Source organism: Hydractinia symbiolongicarpus, chromosome 13 (genome assembly GCF_029227915.1).
Source record: "Hydractinia symbiolongicarpus strain clone_291-10 chromosome 13, HSymV2.1, whole genome shotgun sequence".
NCBI classification, from domain to species: Eukaryota; Metazoa; Cnidaria; class Hydrozoa; order Anthoathecata; family Hydractiniidae; genus Hydractinia; species Hydractinia symbiolongicarpus.
The window spans coordinates 7,942,811-7,961,401 of NC_079887.1; the positions used below are offsets into that span (position 1 = coordinate 7,942,811).

Here is an 18,591-nt window from a genome sequence, read left to right on the forward strand (position 1 = left end):
ACTTTCTTGAAAGAACGCTTCAGTGTACAAATTTAAGCTTGGCACAGAACAAATATGTTTAATTATTTTTGTAAGTTCTGATTCGGTAAAATAAGGAGTGTGTCTAATCCGCAAATGAATAGATCTAACAAATAATTTATCTCCATAATTTTCTAAAAAGTACACGAGTTCATGTTGATCTTTCGGATTTAAATCCAGTACATGACATTTATACTCGGGGTTTAGTTGACAAGCCAAAAGTGTTAATTCTTCTACTGGATTGTGATATTCATATAGAGTTTCTAAAACATATTTTTCGTCGTAGTTTAGCACAAAATGTGGTATATTAAGAAGTTTGTTATTAAAAAAGTGTAAACCTAGTGCTTGTACAAATTGTATCAATACTTTTGGTGATCTGGAATTGTGTTTTAATGCTCCTTCTATACCAGCAACTAAAGTTACACAGCCTTTAAGATTCTTATATAGCATCAACTCGTAACCGTTCTCGCTAAAAATAAAGTAATATAAAGCAGTGAGAAATTCTTGCATCATGAGATGATTAAACTGATATTTCTTGCCATATACTGTCGAAATTCCTGAAATAAGACCGGTTGCTTCAAGATTTTGTGCTTTTATAACGTCAGGAAGCTCACTTACATGTATCAAAATTACGCCCTTTAAAAGCATTTTGTGAGCAACAAAAGAGAGACCATGAATCAGTTCTTGTATAGATGGAATGGTAAAAATGTTGAATACATTGTCGGCAGCATTTAATATGTTTGTCTTGTAGTGTCGCTGCAAAAAAAGTGCCAGCTGCCACACAAACAACTCTGTTATGGTTGTAGGGACTTCATACATATTCTGTTCTTGGAACAATGAACATAATGTCCATAAATACACTGGAACTGTTGACATCACTTTTAAATGGGAGGAATGCTCGATCTTATCTTTCAACATGTTGCTAACAGGAGACTCGTTTTGAATAAATAAATCAATATATTGTGAAACTTGAGATGAATCGAAACCAAGTATGTCAAGTTCTCTTAACGACGATTCAGAAAAAGCTGAACGAATAATGGAAATGGTTGTTGGTCGAGTAGTAATGATGGTTTTATGTCCTGGTAAAAGTGTGCCGTATGGATTGAGAGCATCGTATATAGCTTTAGCAATATCATTAACACTGTGGTGTTCAAGAGACTTTGATATCACTGATATGTTATTAGCGTATACGAATTCATCAAAACCATCAAATATGACAAAAATGTGTTCTGAGATGTCTGAAATTTCTTCGACATTTAACTGATGAAAAACAAAAGAATATTTCTTTAGTAATAATTCCTTAAAGGATGAAACACCTTGAAATAAATTTAACTCTCGAAATGAGAAGAAAAATATAAATTGTAAATCTTTCCAGATACGACCTTGCGCCCAGTGCAAAGCAACTGTTTTCATCATAAACGTTTTTTCAATGCCACCTATTCCACGAAGTGATGTTATCTGACTGCTGTCATCTAACAATTCTGTGATTTTATATGTTCCTCTTGCACTCAAATGCTGCTGAATGTGAAAATCTCTTGCTGTCTTGGAGTTATTAACATCGACTTCGAAACTGTCCACGACAGCTAGATCAACATAGAATCTTTGTTGATTTCTAATCGTCTGACTTATTCTATCAACATTTTCTTTTCCAATACTGTCCAAATAATATTTCTTAAGTGTGATTGTAGCTTTTTCTATACGATGATTTTAATCTAAAAATTAAGGAAGACAACATTTTTAACGCAAAAAAAATAAATTTTGATAAAGATTGATTATTTGCTTTACTTAACACACGCTACCCTATCTCCCTCGAGAAGCATCCACCCGATTTTTAAGAAATTCGCTTATTGGATAAAATTGTACTCAAAAGGGCTGCTCATTTGAGAATTATTTGTAAATTTTTAATTTTTAGACACGTAAGAATTTTAAATTGAGTATCTATCATATAACCTGGTTGTTGCTGCGAATAAAAATATATAAGGAGCGCCTTCACTCCAAAGAGCACCCCCTTGAATAAGCGCTCCTTCTTAAGATCCCCAACTTAAGTAATCCTCTGAGTGTTAATTAGAATAGGAGACGTTGGTGTAGAGGCTATTGATATGAAAATACGGGAAAATGTTATAGCATAATATGATTTTCAATTTCTATTTTTACATAGCATTAGCGAGAAAACGCTATGGTGAGAATCTATTTTTTATTTTAAAATATTTATAGTTTATCTCGACTACAAAGGAAATTTCTAGAAATTTCCAGAAAATACATTTCCGCAAAGCATGTCTCGATCACGTTTCGGCACGTAGGTTAATATTTTTCCTGACAGACAAAAAATGTTTACAGTAACCTATTAAGTAACAATAATGTAAGCCTGAGGTCAAACTGAAATATTTTTATAATAAAGACAGTAGTTTCCATTGGGAGAAGAAAATAGTTATTAGTGTTATCAATTATTGTCACGATACACTTTGCCTCAGATGAAGTAGAATTAAAGAAATAGTTCTATTACCTTCATCACGATCCGACATTCTTTTGGTCCATTCACTTTTATAGAAACAATACACCAAAATGGCAACAATTGCGAAAGTAATTCCCACGATCTTCTTTTTTTGGCCTAGGTAAAATAAATTAAGTTCGAAATCTAAAGAATGAGTTTAGTAAAATCTAGTGTTCGATACAACTTACGTTCTTGCTCTACTCTTAACTTTGGTTGTTGTATCTTCAAAATCTTTTGTTCAGCTTTTACATGATCAATTCCCAAACAATCTAATGGTGACGCTTTTAGATGCTGAACATCAGTAATACAACCTAAACGGTCCAAATACTTTGTTAATTTTTTCCATAGCTGATTAAACATTTCGTTGCTCAGGGCGATGGACGATGAATGGTACAAATCGTTGCGAAAAGAAACAAGCCTTAAAACGTATGCAGCTGTAGATTTATCTTGTTTAGCTAGAGATTTGGTCCATCCGTTGGTTGGAGGAGGGAGGGAAGTACACGTTTGTATCAATATTCGAAATAGCGTTAAGTCAAAATTTCCAGAATCTGTTTCGTTAATATTGGGTGGAAAGATTAAATTCCATTGTTTTGACTTTATAATTCCTTTCTTTTTTAAAGCTTCCAATTTTTTAATATGACTTGATTTAAGTAATTTGAAAAGTTTTTTTGGATCCCGAGGTAGATTGCTGTGTATTGGATTATGGAGTATATCCAGTAATGTGGATCTGCCATAGTATTCTAAAACTCCGATGATGCGAGTGCGTGGTTCTTGTTGCTTCAGAGCATTGTTTTGCATTTCTAGTAAATAAAAGATATGTATATTACAACTAACTAAAGTTACAATTGACTGCTTATAACAACAAAAAACAACATCAGAAACAACAGCAACAACAATAGATGGTAAAACATTTCTCTAAAAGAGTCACACCATGATTTTGTTAACTTCCCCGATTTTTAATTAAAATTCGAAAAAAAACTAGGAAATCGGATTAATCACGTGACTAAAACTCACACAATAATTTCCTAGTTGTTCTGGTAGTTATATTCTCTTTTATCAGCACTGTGGTATTGTTATGACAATAGTGGAAACTTGCGATGTAGCTAGCTGCCTAAATTAATTTGTTTTCTCTTTTGACTGCTAACATTTTGTGTAGCTAACATTCAGACTACAAGATAAGGGTGTAACTACAGCTTCAAGCAATTAATAACCACGCTTAGATCTTGAACCTTGTCTTTTCTTGATAATATACACTATTATGTCGTCATATGAAGTCCATTGTGCCTTGCTCTACTATATTTATGGGCCTTGCTGTACTGCAAAAAGAAAACCTCATTGCGGTCGATACAGGATAGTTTTAACAACTACATTTTTAAAAAACAATCATTTTATGCCATTTTAGAAGTCGACATACAGATTTCTTATGTAGCACATATCACTTTCAAAATACTGTTAAATTGGTTTTAAATAAAATTCTTGTTAAGAATGTTCGTATACAACATGCCTTTCTAAAATTTATCTTATTTATATTTGTGTAAATAAAATTTGAAATAAAGTTGTCAGCTGAAACAACTGAAAGTACCTGCACCTACTTTGATGCTTTTCTTTGAAATTTTGACAGTTTGTTTTTTCGTTTGTTTTCTAGAGTTTTAAAACCCGCTCACGTCTGTCGTATTAATCGCATATAAATTAAACGAATTAATGATTTACATATTTATTATGACAACTAGCCGCTGGGTAAACCAATGGTTATAAATAATATATAATCTTTACCGGTTTTCCTATTATATCACTTGTGCATGCGCAGTGAATACGGAAAAACAAGTTGATTCTTTTTACAACTTCCTGACAACAATTTTTAAGTAACAACTGATGTTTCGCAAGAGTTCAAATTCGATGAGATGGCAAAAAAAGTTTAGTTCATTCTTGATATAACATTCTACTGTAAAAATATCGTAGTACTGAGGTCATGCATGGAGTCGGCCATTCTTCATGCATCTGACTTCTACTACACGGTACAGAGATACCGTTCTCCTAGAGTCAAAAAATTATTCCTGCTGATTTCTAATAGAGAATCTTTGACATTACTACTCAGTTGTAGACATATAAAAACTTAAAAAAGCTTATCAGGTCGTTATAAACTTTTTCTTGTCTCTTCGCCTCTTCTTACTTTCTTGGATGTCATTTATTGCGACTTTCTTATAACTGTATGGTTGTTTGAGTTGCCCAATTAGGTTTGTTTTGATCATTCACATGACCATGGAGATGAAGGTATAAAATATATACCTCCGTACACGAGCATGCCATTTTGTTCATAAAATGAATGAAAAGGAAAACTATTGTCATACATTGAGTTTCTTAAATATCTTAGGAACTATAAAAAAAATTTCACCTGTTACTGTCGAAAGTTCAGAACACAAAAAGAAACTTTTTTTGTCCCATATCTTCTACGCAGGATACACTGCTTCTTTTTATACCGTATTTCCTCTATTTAGCGCCGCCCACTAATTAGTGCCGCCCTCTTATAAGCGCCGCATCTATAATTTGGAGTACAAAATAAGCGCCGACCTCCTATAAGCGTATCATCAAAATGCTTATTAGAAAAACAAAAAAATGACAAAACGACGATTTTTATTCTAATTCTATTTTTTTTTTATTTGTATATTCTTCCACTTCTATCTCTAAATGTGAATACTTTTCTTTTTCATCAATTCCTCGTGCAGGATTTTGGAATATTTTTTATTCATTGCAAAACATATCAACTTGGCTGGAACAACAAGTCCAATTCTCTTTTTCTCTTCCTCACTACATTCGCTTTAATTAAATTAGAATCATCAGTTTTGATAACTCCATTGGTATGTGTCCAACAAGAAGCTCTTGTTCATTTTTACCGTCTGCATCTCCAGGTGTGTTCTAATTGTCTTTTTTTGTGCTTTATTATTTGTACCCCGAAATATTTAAAAGTAGAAATATCAAACTTTGTAATAAATCCCGCCCTCTTATTAGTGCGGGCCTCTATTAAGCACCGCATCTAAAAATATGAAAATTTAATAAGCGCCGCAGTGCTTACTTAAGGAATTACGGCACATCTTCTTTTACACAAAAAAAACAACAGTTCATGATAGAAATTGGTCTCAATCTCTTTAGTTCTAAAATTTGAGAGTAAAAAAAATAAGCAAAATAAATTTTAATTTTACAATCCTAAGAGACAATAAATATTTTAGATTTGCTGTCTTGGACGCGCCCGTCTTGGTAACTTATTCCTTTGCTTCCCCAAAACATAAGACGATGGATACCGTGGGACTCAATTTTGGCGTAGAGTCATTTGGGGTCATTTCGTTGGAAAAAGGCAGTTGTAACCCTAAGTTTGACAGTTTTCCAACGACTGTCACAACAGAAAGCAGTTTGACCAATACAACAAAGTATTGGTCATACCACTAAAAACAGCTCCTCGATCCAACACTTCCACTCAAGAACGGGAAGAATTCAATATCATCCAAGATCTTTCACTACCTCTTTCTTCACCACCATATATGGAAAAAAATTGACTTCAGTCAGCCTGTACTTCTCTGGCCACACCATTCCCAAGTATAAAATAATCATTGATCAATCTCTCTCATTTTCATATTTGGATGAATATGAAGATCATGCATTCTACACCTGCTAAAAAAATTTTATAACATCACCCTTTAAAATTTATAACAGAACTTAATGGTTATGAATTGTGTGTTGGTATTGCTGCACCAAAATGTGCTGATTGCAGAAAATTTTCTTTAAAAAAGAATTTTATTTCCAAATCGTTTAATTATTGGACATTTTTATAAAAACATTAGGGTCCAACCTTCACCAAGACAAGTAATATCGCTCAGATATTCTCATTATTATTGTCCATGAGACCTAATCCTTGTGCTAATTGTAAGCACATAACACTAAATTTAAATCAACTACTGGCCGAAATCAAAAGGAAGATACTCGAACCAAGAAACTGCCATTAAGTTAACAGTGACAATGTATGTCATGAATGAGCTCTGATTTTGTTGTCTTGTACAGTGATTATAACGAAAACGTTTGCCACCTTTTATTTAATTGTTTTGGGAAGTGCGAGACAAATGTATTCAATCTTCGCCACCAAAACAAACTTCATTACTGAAAAGAAATAAGACTCAGTAAACTCAAAAGTTTTAGACATAAACTTAAATTGTCACAATTAAAAAAATTATTATTTTTTAGCTTTCTTTTTTATTCCCTCTAATTCTAGAAGACTAGATTTTTGTTTGTGTTAATGCTTCACTCTAGAAATGGCATTTAACATTTATTGTGGAAATAAAGGAAACTATAATACTCTAGGGTATTTTCTTTTTATTTATTACCAGGCGAATTGTGTTTGAAGGTAAGACAATTCTTTGTGAACTATATCACATCGTCATCAGATCAAACTGAAGATACATGATCTACACTTAAATAGTAAAAACTGTTAAAAAATACTTTGTTCTCTGTAGACAACTAAAAAATCATAAAATAATTTGAAAATGTTCTCCCAAATGGAAGATAATACTTTCATCTCATCATTTTTATTCAATAATTGCCTATTATATTTTTCACATTTAATACAATTTTGTTATAGTGTTATGCACAGAAATAAGTCTGAGTAATAATTCACTACGTTCAAGAATAACACCCCTTTTACTTATATGTTCAAAGCTGCAATAACCTATATAATTCCACTCAAACGAATGCGATCGACGTCGATCGATTTCGTTTGAGTGGAAACCCGCCTTTACACATAAGCCTTGTCTATGCTTACTTAAACTGTGCAATCTGACTCACATATATGGTTTAGCGACTAACTTAATTTGCAACAAGGGTTTGATTTTTAATTTATTCTAACCCCAACGAAACCAAATTTTGAAATTTTGAAATCATATTATTACTTCCATAAGAGTCTAAGCCAGCTTTTCATAATGATACAATTTATGCCGCATTTTTTTCTTATTGTCTTAGCATCGTTTTAGTAGTTGAGGTGCCGCTGGAGGAACCGCTTTTAACATCCCATAATAGTTTAGTAAACTTTTCATTTTTAACGAAATAGACAACAGTCAATACCAACTGACTTTAACCTTGTCCGTGTAGTAACTGCTTTCTGTAGTTCAGCGTCACAAAAACTAAATAGTTATGACATGCGTAAATAAGTTTTTAGAAAGTATAGTAAGGCATTTCCGAACAAACTTATGTCCTGGCACTTTAGTAGCTAAAGCCAAAGAAGAAGAAACCAAACAAAAATTATCTAAAACACCTGCAAAGAATTACTCAAATTTATTTGCAGTTATTTTAATTAATTTCTTTATTCATAATACCCATACTTTGTCTGCTTGTTGGTACGAAATTCATAACAGTCAGAAGAAAAAGCGAACCCCCCTCCATCTCTCTAAACAAAATGGCGTTTCCCAGCGTTTTTAGGAAAAATATGGCTGAAGTTTTGTGGTGCGTTTAAATAAGGCAATTGCAAAAATAAGATATATACTTAATTCAATCAAAGGACCTAAACCTTTTTCGCACCTTGTTGATGTTGTCGATAGACACGGTTGCAGGGACTGTAACCAGTCTGATGTTTATTAGGCTGTAGCTTGGATAGTGGCTACCTAGTTATCTCCAGCTAAACAGTAAAAGAATAGCTAGCGGTTGGTTGCCACAAAACATTTGTTTTTTAGTCATTTCCCGCCTATTCCTTTTATAAAATATTTCTTCTAACAAAAAATAAGTGTATACTAAGAAAACACTACAAGATTATTCTACTCTGGATCAAATTATTAGTGAAAGGGGATTACAAGAACTTTTGTATTGAGCAGTGTGTATGGTACATTATCATCGTGTAGAAATTACAGGTCAGAGAGTTTGTGATTTCGTGTGGTAGTTTTTTTAATGTTCGCTATTTCTAAACACTACATACATATTGTTGTTATCTTTTTTTTTACGTATTATTTGGTTGCTTGCTTAACATGTACTGGAACACGTGGGAAGCTCGTTGTCACCCACATGTTGCTTTGAGTTGTATGGTGATATGTCAATCGATTCGCAGTCATCTTTAAATTTTCTCTCTCCATCTGTGACATGACCAGATTGAAAAAATGGCAGATCCCGCTGTATGCCGCCAGCAAATTGACAGACAAACCTATCAGCATTGCGGATTTTCACCGTTTGCCAGCGCCCTCTTTTATAGGTCATCACCATTTCCTTGAGGTATATCCCATCACCCAATTCTGTTCTGATGATATGATAACCAAGGTCGTCCATCATACTTGTTGTGTCAATAACCACGGTATTGGTTCCAACACCAAGATCGACAACTCTTGAAGTATCCGAACCTGATGATGCTTGGATCAAGACGTAATCATCCTTATCTCCTTCATTGTCGCGAGTGTACACATCTCCTAGTTGATAACGCTTCATGTTTCGGTACCGTCTTACTAAATCAACAGAGTTTGTCAGGGACATGGTGTCGGTAAGATCAACCAGGACTAAGCCGTCGTCTCTTTTAATGATTTCAACATTGTGAAGGCTTACGTCATAACGTGGGTAATCAGCATCAGTCAGATCATTTGTTTTTCGTACCTGCAGCGTCCATCCGTAATGTAGGTTAGAACCAGACTTTCTGACAACATCAAAGACAACCTTGATGGAATAACCATTTGTTTCAGCATCAGTTATTAAAGCTTCATGAACAAGCAAATAATCAATACCATTGCCCATTTTTATGTTCCAGTAACCCTCAGAACGACTCCCACTAGGTACGTTACATAGACACACAGCCTTTGGATTATTTCCAGTACTTTCAGAGTTTTCGTTGAACTTGTAGTTATCCGTAAGAAGGAGATGATTAACCCGCGACGATAGTACTCCTCTACCTCTTTTTATATTGTCGAAAGGGACCTGTCTCATTGAACCTATTTCTGCGCCATGCCTGTAATCAGGAACGTGTATAATAGGGATGTTATTGGATCCCTTGTAAACAATCTTTAAGACGAGTTGATTAAACCTGCCACGGTGACCAGTCAGGTAGCATTCAAATGTCTCGTCTTTGGCAATATAAACAACCGCCACTTCAAATTCAGCTCGAATGCGAAACGTAGATGGCTGACTTTGCTTATCAATCAATTGGTAAGATCTGAATTGTTGTCCTGCCTCCAATTCAAAGATATACTCATTATTGCCTTCATCATTAACCACCATTAAGTTATGTACAGCGTTGAGATAAATCTTATCATTAAATGGTGATGAACCAAACATTGCTACAGTGCTAACAACAATAGAGCAACTCTTTTGGTTATTCTTCCACACATAGCAAATTTCGCCACGTCCATTGTTGGATTCAGAGACGGCTGTATATTCCAAGCCATTAATTTTGTTCTTAACGCTAAACAGAAAACAGCTAGGTAATAGATAATTCCTACGATATCCCCATTATATTCCCAGTACATTTCCACTGTATCCTCGCTATATCTCCACTGTATCTTCATTAAATCACGACGACATCCCCAATGTATCTCCGAAATATCCCCATTATATCTCCACTATATCCTTATTATATCCCCCACTATATCATAAACAACAAAGTAAAAGCAACGGGAGACATTTTTTCAGGGAAAATACGAGCAATAAATAACGAAACAACTGGATACAATGTCTATCAAAAAAACGACACTAAAAACAGATCGTGACATAAGAAATAATGAAGAAAGCCTAATTTGTCCTTTTTATCACAACTATTTTGTTGTTGTAAGGTTGTAGCTGTAATTTAGTTAAATAATCAACTGCTTTCTAGCTATGTGTGCCCACGATTAACTCAGAATCACCCAAAAAAATAAATGATACTTACTTCTCAAATGTGTCCGCACTGGACATTGAACCAAAATTAATCATTGCTCCGAAATCATCGGCTGATCCTTTATCTTCGTTAAAACTAATGTCCACAATTTTTTCATTTTTTGTTGCCTCATGATACTGATTCTCAAACAAACCGGTAATTATGACAGAATCGTTTCCTCCGCGAAGGTTGATATTAATCTTCCATGAAAGAAAAACAAAGATAAGAGAACTCAGTAGCTTTTATAGGAAATATAATTATTATATTATATTATAAGTTTTATAGGAAATCAAAGTACAAAAAATTGAATTGATAAAACAAAACTTTTTTTCAGGCAAGCCACTATAATAGTCCAAAAAAAAATTGTATCAAAATAAAAAAAGTTTTTTTTCAAAAAATTTGTTTCCCTAAGTAATTGATAACTTTAATGCAATTGAGACATTGTGATGTCTGGAATTTATTAGTGGATAAGATCTTGCGATATGATCGCGATATTTTGCAATATTAGCAAAACAACAAATATAATAAAAATAAAGAAACCAGCGGAAACTACATCTAAGGCGAAGCTTATCAGTAGCAAACAGAACTGGAAAGACCCATAACACATTTGTAGCGATTTGATAACAATGAGATTTGGCGCTAGTACAAATGATTTATTTACAGTTTTAAAGGTTCATTTTAAATTTCAAGAACTCGAAAGTAATACCTTTGATCCTGTGTTTAATTTACTCATGTCATATATAACCACAGTGTCATCTCCACTTTCATCGGGTCCAAAACTTGGAGGTTGCGTGTCTATATTGATGCTACGGATTTTGTCCTCGCTTGTTAATTTATTTGTTCTTAAAAATATTGTTGATCCAGTGTACAAATCTTCATTCACATAGCCATAAAAATCATTCGGCTGTTTGAAGTTTTCTTCTCCTTCAAGTCTGTATGTGTCTCCCTCATAAACCGATTTGTCCACATGTCGACGATGACCTAAGCGTACACATTGACCAGAATCCACCAATTGAGAATGGGTTGGACTTACCATCTCACGTCTGCTCCATCTTCTGCACTCCTCGTTGTTGGTCACTCTGTCAAAAGAATTTTTGTTGTTCCAAGAAAATGTCATTGGTCCAGAAGGAGTCAAACCTCTAAGATTTTTCCTCATGATATTTTGGTTGGCTTCAAATATCCAGTCCAGATATTGATCATTGTTGTAATTATTTCTTGCAAGAGGCGGAAGCAGTTCAAAATCTTGGTGAAGATATTTGATAGAAGCCGCACCAATGCTATTGGATGTCTTCATGTGTTTTTTTAAATCGCCATTTGGATCACTTTTAAAGATACCATACAGGCAAGCAATACCACCTTAAAATAAAAAGATTTTTATTATGGCAATAATTATGTCATAATGTATATAATTTTGTGCTACCATTAAAAGTAGGTATATAAGTACTTGAACTTTGGTCTCAAAGAGATCTCTAATGCGTATTCTTCAATACACCACAAACTACGTGTACCTGACATTATCTTCCACAAGTTGAATCTACAGTGCATATTTTCTAATTCAATAAATTGTCTTGTGGCTTGTCTAAAGATTGCGCGTTGAAACATGGTTGATGTTAAAAAAACCTCCACAAATTTAGTATTAGTTGGATTTTTTGACAAGTTAAAGAACAATAATGCTTTTTATGGGGAAATGGGCCTTAGATGGATAAGGGGCTACGAAGTTCAAGTAAGATCTCCGACAGAAGGGTCACGAAAGTGTGTTGTATTTTACTCTCCCTCGCCATAAGCTAAATTTTGTGTAAGTCACTAGATTTAAAAATCAACAACTTGTTTGTAGTCTCTCTCAAAATGAAAACCCGACACTCTCACGCAATACTTGTTAAAAAATTAGTGAAAAAATTGTTGAGTTTCGGAAGACCTGAAAGCACAACAGCCACTTAATGAGACGACTGCCTAAAATATCAATCTTATTCTCATGCTAAACGTTAAGTGGAAAGAATAATTCACAATTGTTGAGTTCAAAACAAGTAGAAAAACCTTTAATTTGATATCCTACTTGTTAACGAAATTCAACATTAACCTATCAATATTTAAATTAGCCACATCAAGATAAAAAGACTGCAGTTATACGAAATTTCAGTTATACAAAGTAAATTTCTAACCCCTGTAAAAGTCAAAATTTTCTACGGCAATAATCTGACCAATCTTTTAAAATTTGAAAACATTGAAAACCTGTCTTTTGGATCATTGACAAAAAAATTGGTAATTTATTTCAGTAAATAGAAAGAACACTTTACAATTTCCGCCTTAAAATATTTTCTATTTCCAACGAAGTGAAGAAAAAAGTTGCATCTATTCTGGTAAACACGAGGTTCGTACAAAACCAGTTGTTCCTTACCGGCAATGGTTTTCTTATCAGCGCAAAAAAGGTTCATAAAAAGGGTAGAAAAAGCCTTACCAATTGCCACACCAGCTATTGTTCCAATTGGTCCAAAAACACTTCCAGCTCCAGCAAAGGTTGCTACCATGGCAACCAAACTACCAGTGAGTACAAGACCTTGTTCTAATACAGCATCCATATCACCCTGTCGAAATCCGTCAACCAATTTGTATCCAGCATACATTATTGACAACACATTTAAAGTCCCACCACATTTTGTTAACAGATTTTTTGCTCCCCGACCAGCTTTACCGATGAAAGAATTCATTGCTTTCCCAGCTTCTCTTATTTTTGTGGCTCTGGCTTGATTTCTCATCGAATTTAACCCATCGTTTATCCCATCCTGAACATAATCTTGCATTTGATGCAAACTATTTCCAATGTCATCAACCTTGTCACTAATTGCAGCAGTAGGTCTCTTGATAATGTCGTGTACCTTTGCATTTACTTTGCCAATACGTTCCTGAATTCCTGCCATGCTAGGGTCAGTTTTGTCCATTATAATCTCCTGAAAGGCTTCGTGGGCAGGAGTTACCATTCCAGGCACATCGAAGAGGCACAGTGTTGTAATTGCTTCCACCATCTCCTTGGCAGCTCCTTCTGTTTCACCTTTTGAAATCTTTTCATAGATATCTGCAATCTGTTTTACTTTCATAAAGGTACCAATGGCATTGATATTAAGATTTCCAATTTTGTCGAGAGAATGTGCAGCATCTTTTAGAACTCTAAGGTTTTGACTCATGTCTTCCAGTATATCCTCAGCTGCCTGGATCTTCTGATTTGCGTTGGTTGCATCTCTTTTTTGTGGATCTTCCCGTTTCAATCCTTGTATTGCAACGGTTAAGGAAAGCCCCAACAGTACTATTACTCCAATCTGAAAGCAGGAAACACAGAAATTAGGGAATTGATGGATAGCCTATAGTTCTATCTTTTAGGTTGAGTTGCATATATTAAAGGTTAGAAATTTTTACCAAAATGGTATAATAGTATAATACTTTTGCAAATTTGTCTCCATTGAAGTAAATCATTATTGCACAACAAAAGAAAAAGATAAAATATCTCGAAATCAACCATTCACATCACGGCTATTAAAATACCATGAAAGAGAAGACCTATAAAAAGTGCAAAATGGTTCTAGGAAATCGTAACAGAAAGCAAAGTTTCGGAGAAATAATATATTTTTACTAGTCAATAAAGCCCGTGGAGAAATCCACTTAGGCAAAAGGTCAATAAAAAAGTTGTTTTAGATATTTTGCCGACGTCAGCAGTGCGATGCAGGTAAAAAAATTCGCGAAATTTGTTTATTCTTTGTCTGTAATGTGTAGAAGTTGAAACGCTTGTCAAAATAATGTATAGGATCATATGTTCTCGACGAACGACTAAGGACATATAAGGGTTTAAAAATTTTGCTGACGTCAGCAATGGCCCGTTAGAACGCGAAAAAAAATTTTCAGAAACTTATATCCCTGTTACCTTCATTGTATAGAACTTGAAAGCTGATTAAGAAAATATATAGGATCATGTACTTTTGACAAAAGGTTGCAGAGATGTTGGGGTAAAGAGGTTTTTTGATGACGTCATCAACCCATCCATTCTGAAACGGATTGGGAAAGGTTTTAAAAAATTACCCAAATTGGTCCTAGGTGCTCCGTAGTTACCTACGCAGTGAAAAATCATTGACGTCAGCACCTCGTTTCCAAGTTATTTGGCTCCAAAGTTTTAGGTGCACTATAATGGCTTCATTAATTTAATATAGGATATTGACGTTAAAGTAGTGTTATTGACGTCGCGCCGTAACGTATGAAAATTTAACATATTAGACATGCATTTTTCGGCAACATCAAAGGAAAATAAACACATCCACTTTGCCTGTTACGGACAGACACAGTCTCTTTATTATTATAAGAGATGTCGTCATCTAATAAATAGCCAAGGCTGATTTTGAACATCGCCTGTCGATGACAGATGTAGGTTAGTAGCTTAGAACGTAGCTTACACTAAACTCGCTTGCTCGTAATGTAGTGTATCACCTTAAAAATATTGCGGATTACAAAGTGTGACGAAGTAAAAGTAGTAAGGTGCGACAAAAAAGGATTACAAAGTGCGATGGGATTATAATGTGTGACAATGTCCTGTGGAATTCTTGATGGACTAACGACTAGTCTCTGCTCTGTTTTTAACCTTGGAAGGGACAGCATTATCTTCAGTTGTTCTTAATTTATAGCCAAATTTTAGCTACAACGTTCTTATAAATTGGATTCTTAGGAAGTTTAAAGAGCAAGTAAAGGAAGTTAACCATTCTTTTCTTACCCGCATCTTTGCACCGTGAAATTTGCTGCAGACAATTTGGCACATTTTACTGAAAGCATGATTTTTTTTAAATTGTTTATGTAATTTTGTTTACAGTTAACGCATTCAAATATTTGAGAATATTTTGACGTTCACTGTCGTAAGCCGCATAACTGCGCATAATTTATAAACATTACAAAAAAAACTAAAAAAAAAAAAAGATTTCGACGCATATGTATTTTTAAAACTGACAAGACTAAAATACATATGCACAGTGATAATGTTTGAGATATATTTCCATGGGTGGTATTATAATTTGCCTACCGCAGTAGCTATCAAGTAAAAATTTAAAGTCTTATTTTCATGAAAGTGAGATTAAAAATTTAAAATATGTAGAAAATATCTGTGAAGACAATTTGAGTTAAGTTTCATTGGTAGATTTTAAGAAAGACGTATTTTTTTCTGGTATTCTACTAGACAGTTAAAACTATTTGGACTCCTTGGCGATAGTCAGTGAAAAGTTTCTTTTCGCTAGATTTTGCTGGTTGGCGAAGTTTATGATTTATCCTACAATTTTAATTGCATGTGTTTCCTGATCGAACACGGAAAACTTGATTAAATTAGATTTATTTATTTTTTTATTTTAGTAGAATCAAAATATAGAAATCGTTAGAATCTTCGGGATTTCCAAAAACAATTATAATTCTTCTAAAAAAGGAAATTGCACACCCAAGTTTTAATATTATAAAGAACAATGTGATTAAAAGATTCTTTTTATAAAGTTTAAAGTAGTACTCATAGTAGTTTCTGGTTAGGTATATAAAGAAAACAAATAAAATAATTTTTATATTTTCTTACCCTCATTTTTTTCTTTCAATACTGCCACGAATAAAATTTAAAGATCAAGAAAGAATTAATTACTTGAGAGATTTTGTTTATTATTTTGATAAATATTTGAGAATATTTCAATTTTACGGCCATTCTCATCATTCAGTATGCTTTTTGTGTGGCAGAAAGAAAATTAAAAAAACAGCTAGCCAGGTGACCCAGTATAAGTTTAAGTATAAGTTTTCTTACCACCGGGAAATTGAAATGGTTAATGTGGGAAAAATTACGCTGGATCTCAAGCGATACAAATGCGGCATGGGGAAATTCTTCGTTTTGAGGGCGAATGATCCCACTCACCCGAACAAATATAACTTATTCTTGTATTATTTGGGAGAGTAAGATGTGATCACGGTGACTATGTTTGGGGTTTGTTGTAAGGTGGATTTGAATTTTTTTGATTTTTTTTTCTGACATTTGTTCGAGCCTAAGCTTCCGTTTAAGAGACTAGAACTTGATATCCTTGAAGAAAGCTTTGTTAAGTAGGCTAAAAGTCAGCTGGAAGTAATTAGAGATAAGATGAGGAAAAAAATCCTGGTCTGGCTAAAAAAGTAAAAAGTGCAGTTAAAAAAATAAAACACAGAATTTTTATTGGTGTTCACTTTTTTAGTGTTGTTGTAACAAAACTCATACGCACTTTTTTTAAAAAGAACCAAAATATTACTTCAGTCTGAACATGTTCCTTTTTTGCTCTTACATTTCAAGCTTTTCTTTTTTTATTAAAATTAAACATTTTTACGAATAAGAACAAATTCTACAAATATGCATCAATTAGTTCAGTGAAAAATATTTCCTTAAAAAATATTCACCATAGTTGTTTGTTTTATGAAGAAAAAAATCCAGCCTCACCATTGTTCTTATCTTGTTCTTATTTTCCAGGCATGGTCGGACTTATTGTTTTTTATGAAAGTGTGATCACACTACAATTTATCACTAAATTAAGACAATGGCACATATTTGACCATTTTGCGAAGATGGCAAACAGCATCAACTTTCAAAGTGTTACATTTCTCCATGCGTAGGCTTGAGAAGCAGTGTTTTAATTGTACTAGTCGCACCTCTGTGTTACTGAAACATTTATCACCTTTATGCTGTTATTCTTCCACTGTATTTTTGCCAATTGTCCTTTCTTTTTCAAGTACCTTAAGCCTGCTTATCTAAATTATATACTTACACTATTTCACTATTTAAATTATAATACTTACACTATTTCAATAAACACGAGGTTGAACTGTATACGCTTTCATCAACTACACAGAGTATTGAGAAAATTAAAGAAATGAATAGGCCAAAGTTAAAAATGGCTTTAAAAATACGCTCTTTTAAGAAAATTTTGCTCAAAGTATGTTTCTTATAGGTATTTATAAAGAGAAGTAATTATAAATCTAATCGTTTTAAATTAACCATTTTTAGGTTTGCTTAACATAACATAAAATCCAGCTAAAGAGTTCATTCGGTTCCTACTGGTCTGAGACAAAATTTTTTAGAAACACCATGAATTTCATAAATTGTTTAAGTTAATTAAAGTTACACAAAAAACATCTAAAAATGCAACTTTAAACGAAAAGCTGGAGATTACTAACCTTCTTAATAAACGCTCTGAATTCACAACATAGTGTAGACACTAGAACTAATATAGGTTAATAAATTACGACACAAGGGACGCATCCTGTGGGAAGTCGTATACATAGAATGCGTTCTTTAACTCTACAGAGATTTTACCACCAACTCACTTTATTTAGGAAAACTGTTGTTAAATCCGTATACAGCCATGGGAGTGGGATAGCTCAGTCGGTAGAGCGCTTACATAAAGTCATTGGCTAGTTTGGGAAAAGTTCCAAAAGTATGACAGGGTTTGATCACTCCAAAAGTAGTATGCATATAATATAGAAAGGTTTTAAGAGAGACAATGTTTCTGTACAAAAGGATTTGTTGAGGCAATTCTAGCACCAAGACTGCGACTGTCAAAGAACCAGAATAGCAACATTAAGTTTTGATAGCATGTAATCTAGGTTGCGTATTTGGCGTTCCATCTATCAATATGTGAAATTTAAATAAAAACATTCAGTATACTGCATTTACTGAAACTACTTTTAAAATCTGATCACAAAGAGGCAGATGCGAAACATAAATGTGGCGTTGTTGTACTATCTGTTCTGGTGACGTGTCGAGCCACGAATTCAATGGTGTGGTCACTGGGAGGTGCAAATCAGTAAAACAGTGAAACTTATCAGGATAGTATGGTATAACTAAACGAATGGCAAATGATTGATAGTAAGACAAGATTTTTTTGACAATGCAGTATCAACGCTAGGTGTTTTGCAGTCTTATTACGCTAAAAAGGAAAGTTTAATTCTAGTCTTATGTACACTGACTTTGGGGAAAAAATAAGTAATCATAATTTTGAAATTTTGAAAGATGATATGCAATTCATACATAGTCTACCAACTTCTTCACAAAGCCTAAATTAGTTGTGTTACGTTTTTACCCTTACAATTTACCGTTATTTGGTACATATTGTGTTTTTGATTTATTTCTAGCATTTTTTTAGGATCTAAAATATAAATGTAATTGGAGTATTGAATTCCCCAGCTTTCCATCTTTATACCA

At 33.6% G+C, this 18,591-nt stretch overlaps 2 protein-coding genes across 4 annotated transcripts; both read right to left on the reverse strand.

Moving 5' to 3' along the window:
* Window positions 1–1,386: 1,386 nt before the first annotated feature.
* On the reverse strand, window positions 1,387–4,210 carry LOC130624025 (uncharacterized). 3 transcript variants are annotated; one of them, XM_057439589.1, is made up of 4 exons: window positions 4,102–4,210; window positions 2,698–3,309; window positions 2,522–2,626; window positions 1,387–1,730 (listed from the first exon to the last, which is right to left on the reverse strand). In XM_057439589.1, exons 2-4 carry the CDS (start codon window positions 3,305–3,307, stop codon window positions 1,726–1,728), a joined length of 720 nt encoding a protein of 239 aa, XP_057295572.1. In that variant the 5' UTR covers window positions 3,308–3,309; window positions 4,102–4,210; the 3' UTR covers window positions 1,387–1,725. The 3 variants fall into 3 exon arrangements, with proteins under 3 accessions (XP_057295572.1, XP_057295573.1, XP_057295574.1); XM_057439590.1 differs by having other exon boundaries at window positions 4,092–4,200; XM_057439591.1 differs by lacking the exon at window positions 4,102–4,210 and adding an exon at window positions 3,524–3,959.
* Window positions 4,211–8,293: 4,083 nt separating this feature from the next.
* On the reverse strand, window positions 8,294–16,035 carry LOC130623965 (uncharacterized). The gene is made up of 5 exons (XM_057439512.1): window positions 15,955–16,035; window positions 12,826–13,681; window positions 11,077–11,726; window positions 10,383–10,570; window positions 8,294–9,920 (listed from the first exon to the last, which is right to left on the reverse strand). Exons 1-5 carry the CDS (start codon window positions 15,958–15,960, stop codon window positions 8,501–8,503), a joined length of 3,120 nt encoding a protein of 1,039 aa, XP_057295495.1. The 5' UTR covers window positions 15,961–16,035; the 3' UTR covers window positions 8,294–8,500.
* Window positions 16,036–18,591: the final 2,556 nt, after the last annotated feature.

What these genes read in the sequence shown, in the direction of transcription:
- LOC130624025 (XM_057439589.1), bottom strand. Translation starts at nt 3,307, where the DNA reads ATGCAAAACAATGCTCTGAAGCAACAAGAACCACGCACTCGCATCATC. An exon ending in GTTAAGAGTAGAGCAAGAAC is followed by an intron (nt 2,627 to 2,697) that starts GTAAGTTGTATC and finishes TATTTTACCTAG; the next exon opens with GCCAAAAAAAGAAGATCGTG.
- LOC130623965 (XM_057439512.1), bottom strand. An exon ending in AATTAAACACAGGATCAAAG is followed by an intron (nt 10,571 to 11,076) that starts GTATTACTTTCG and finishes CTTTCATGGAAG; the next exon opens with ATTAATATCAACCTTCGCGG. An exon ending in AGTGCGGACACATTTGAGAA is followed by an intron (nt 9,921 to 10,382) that starts GTAAGTATCATT and finishes TTTTCTGTTTAG; the next exon opens with CGTTAAGAACAAAATTAATG.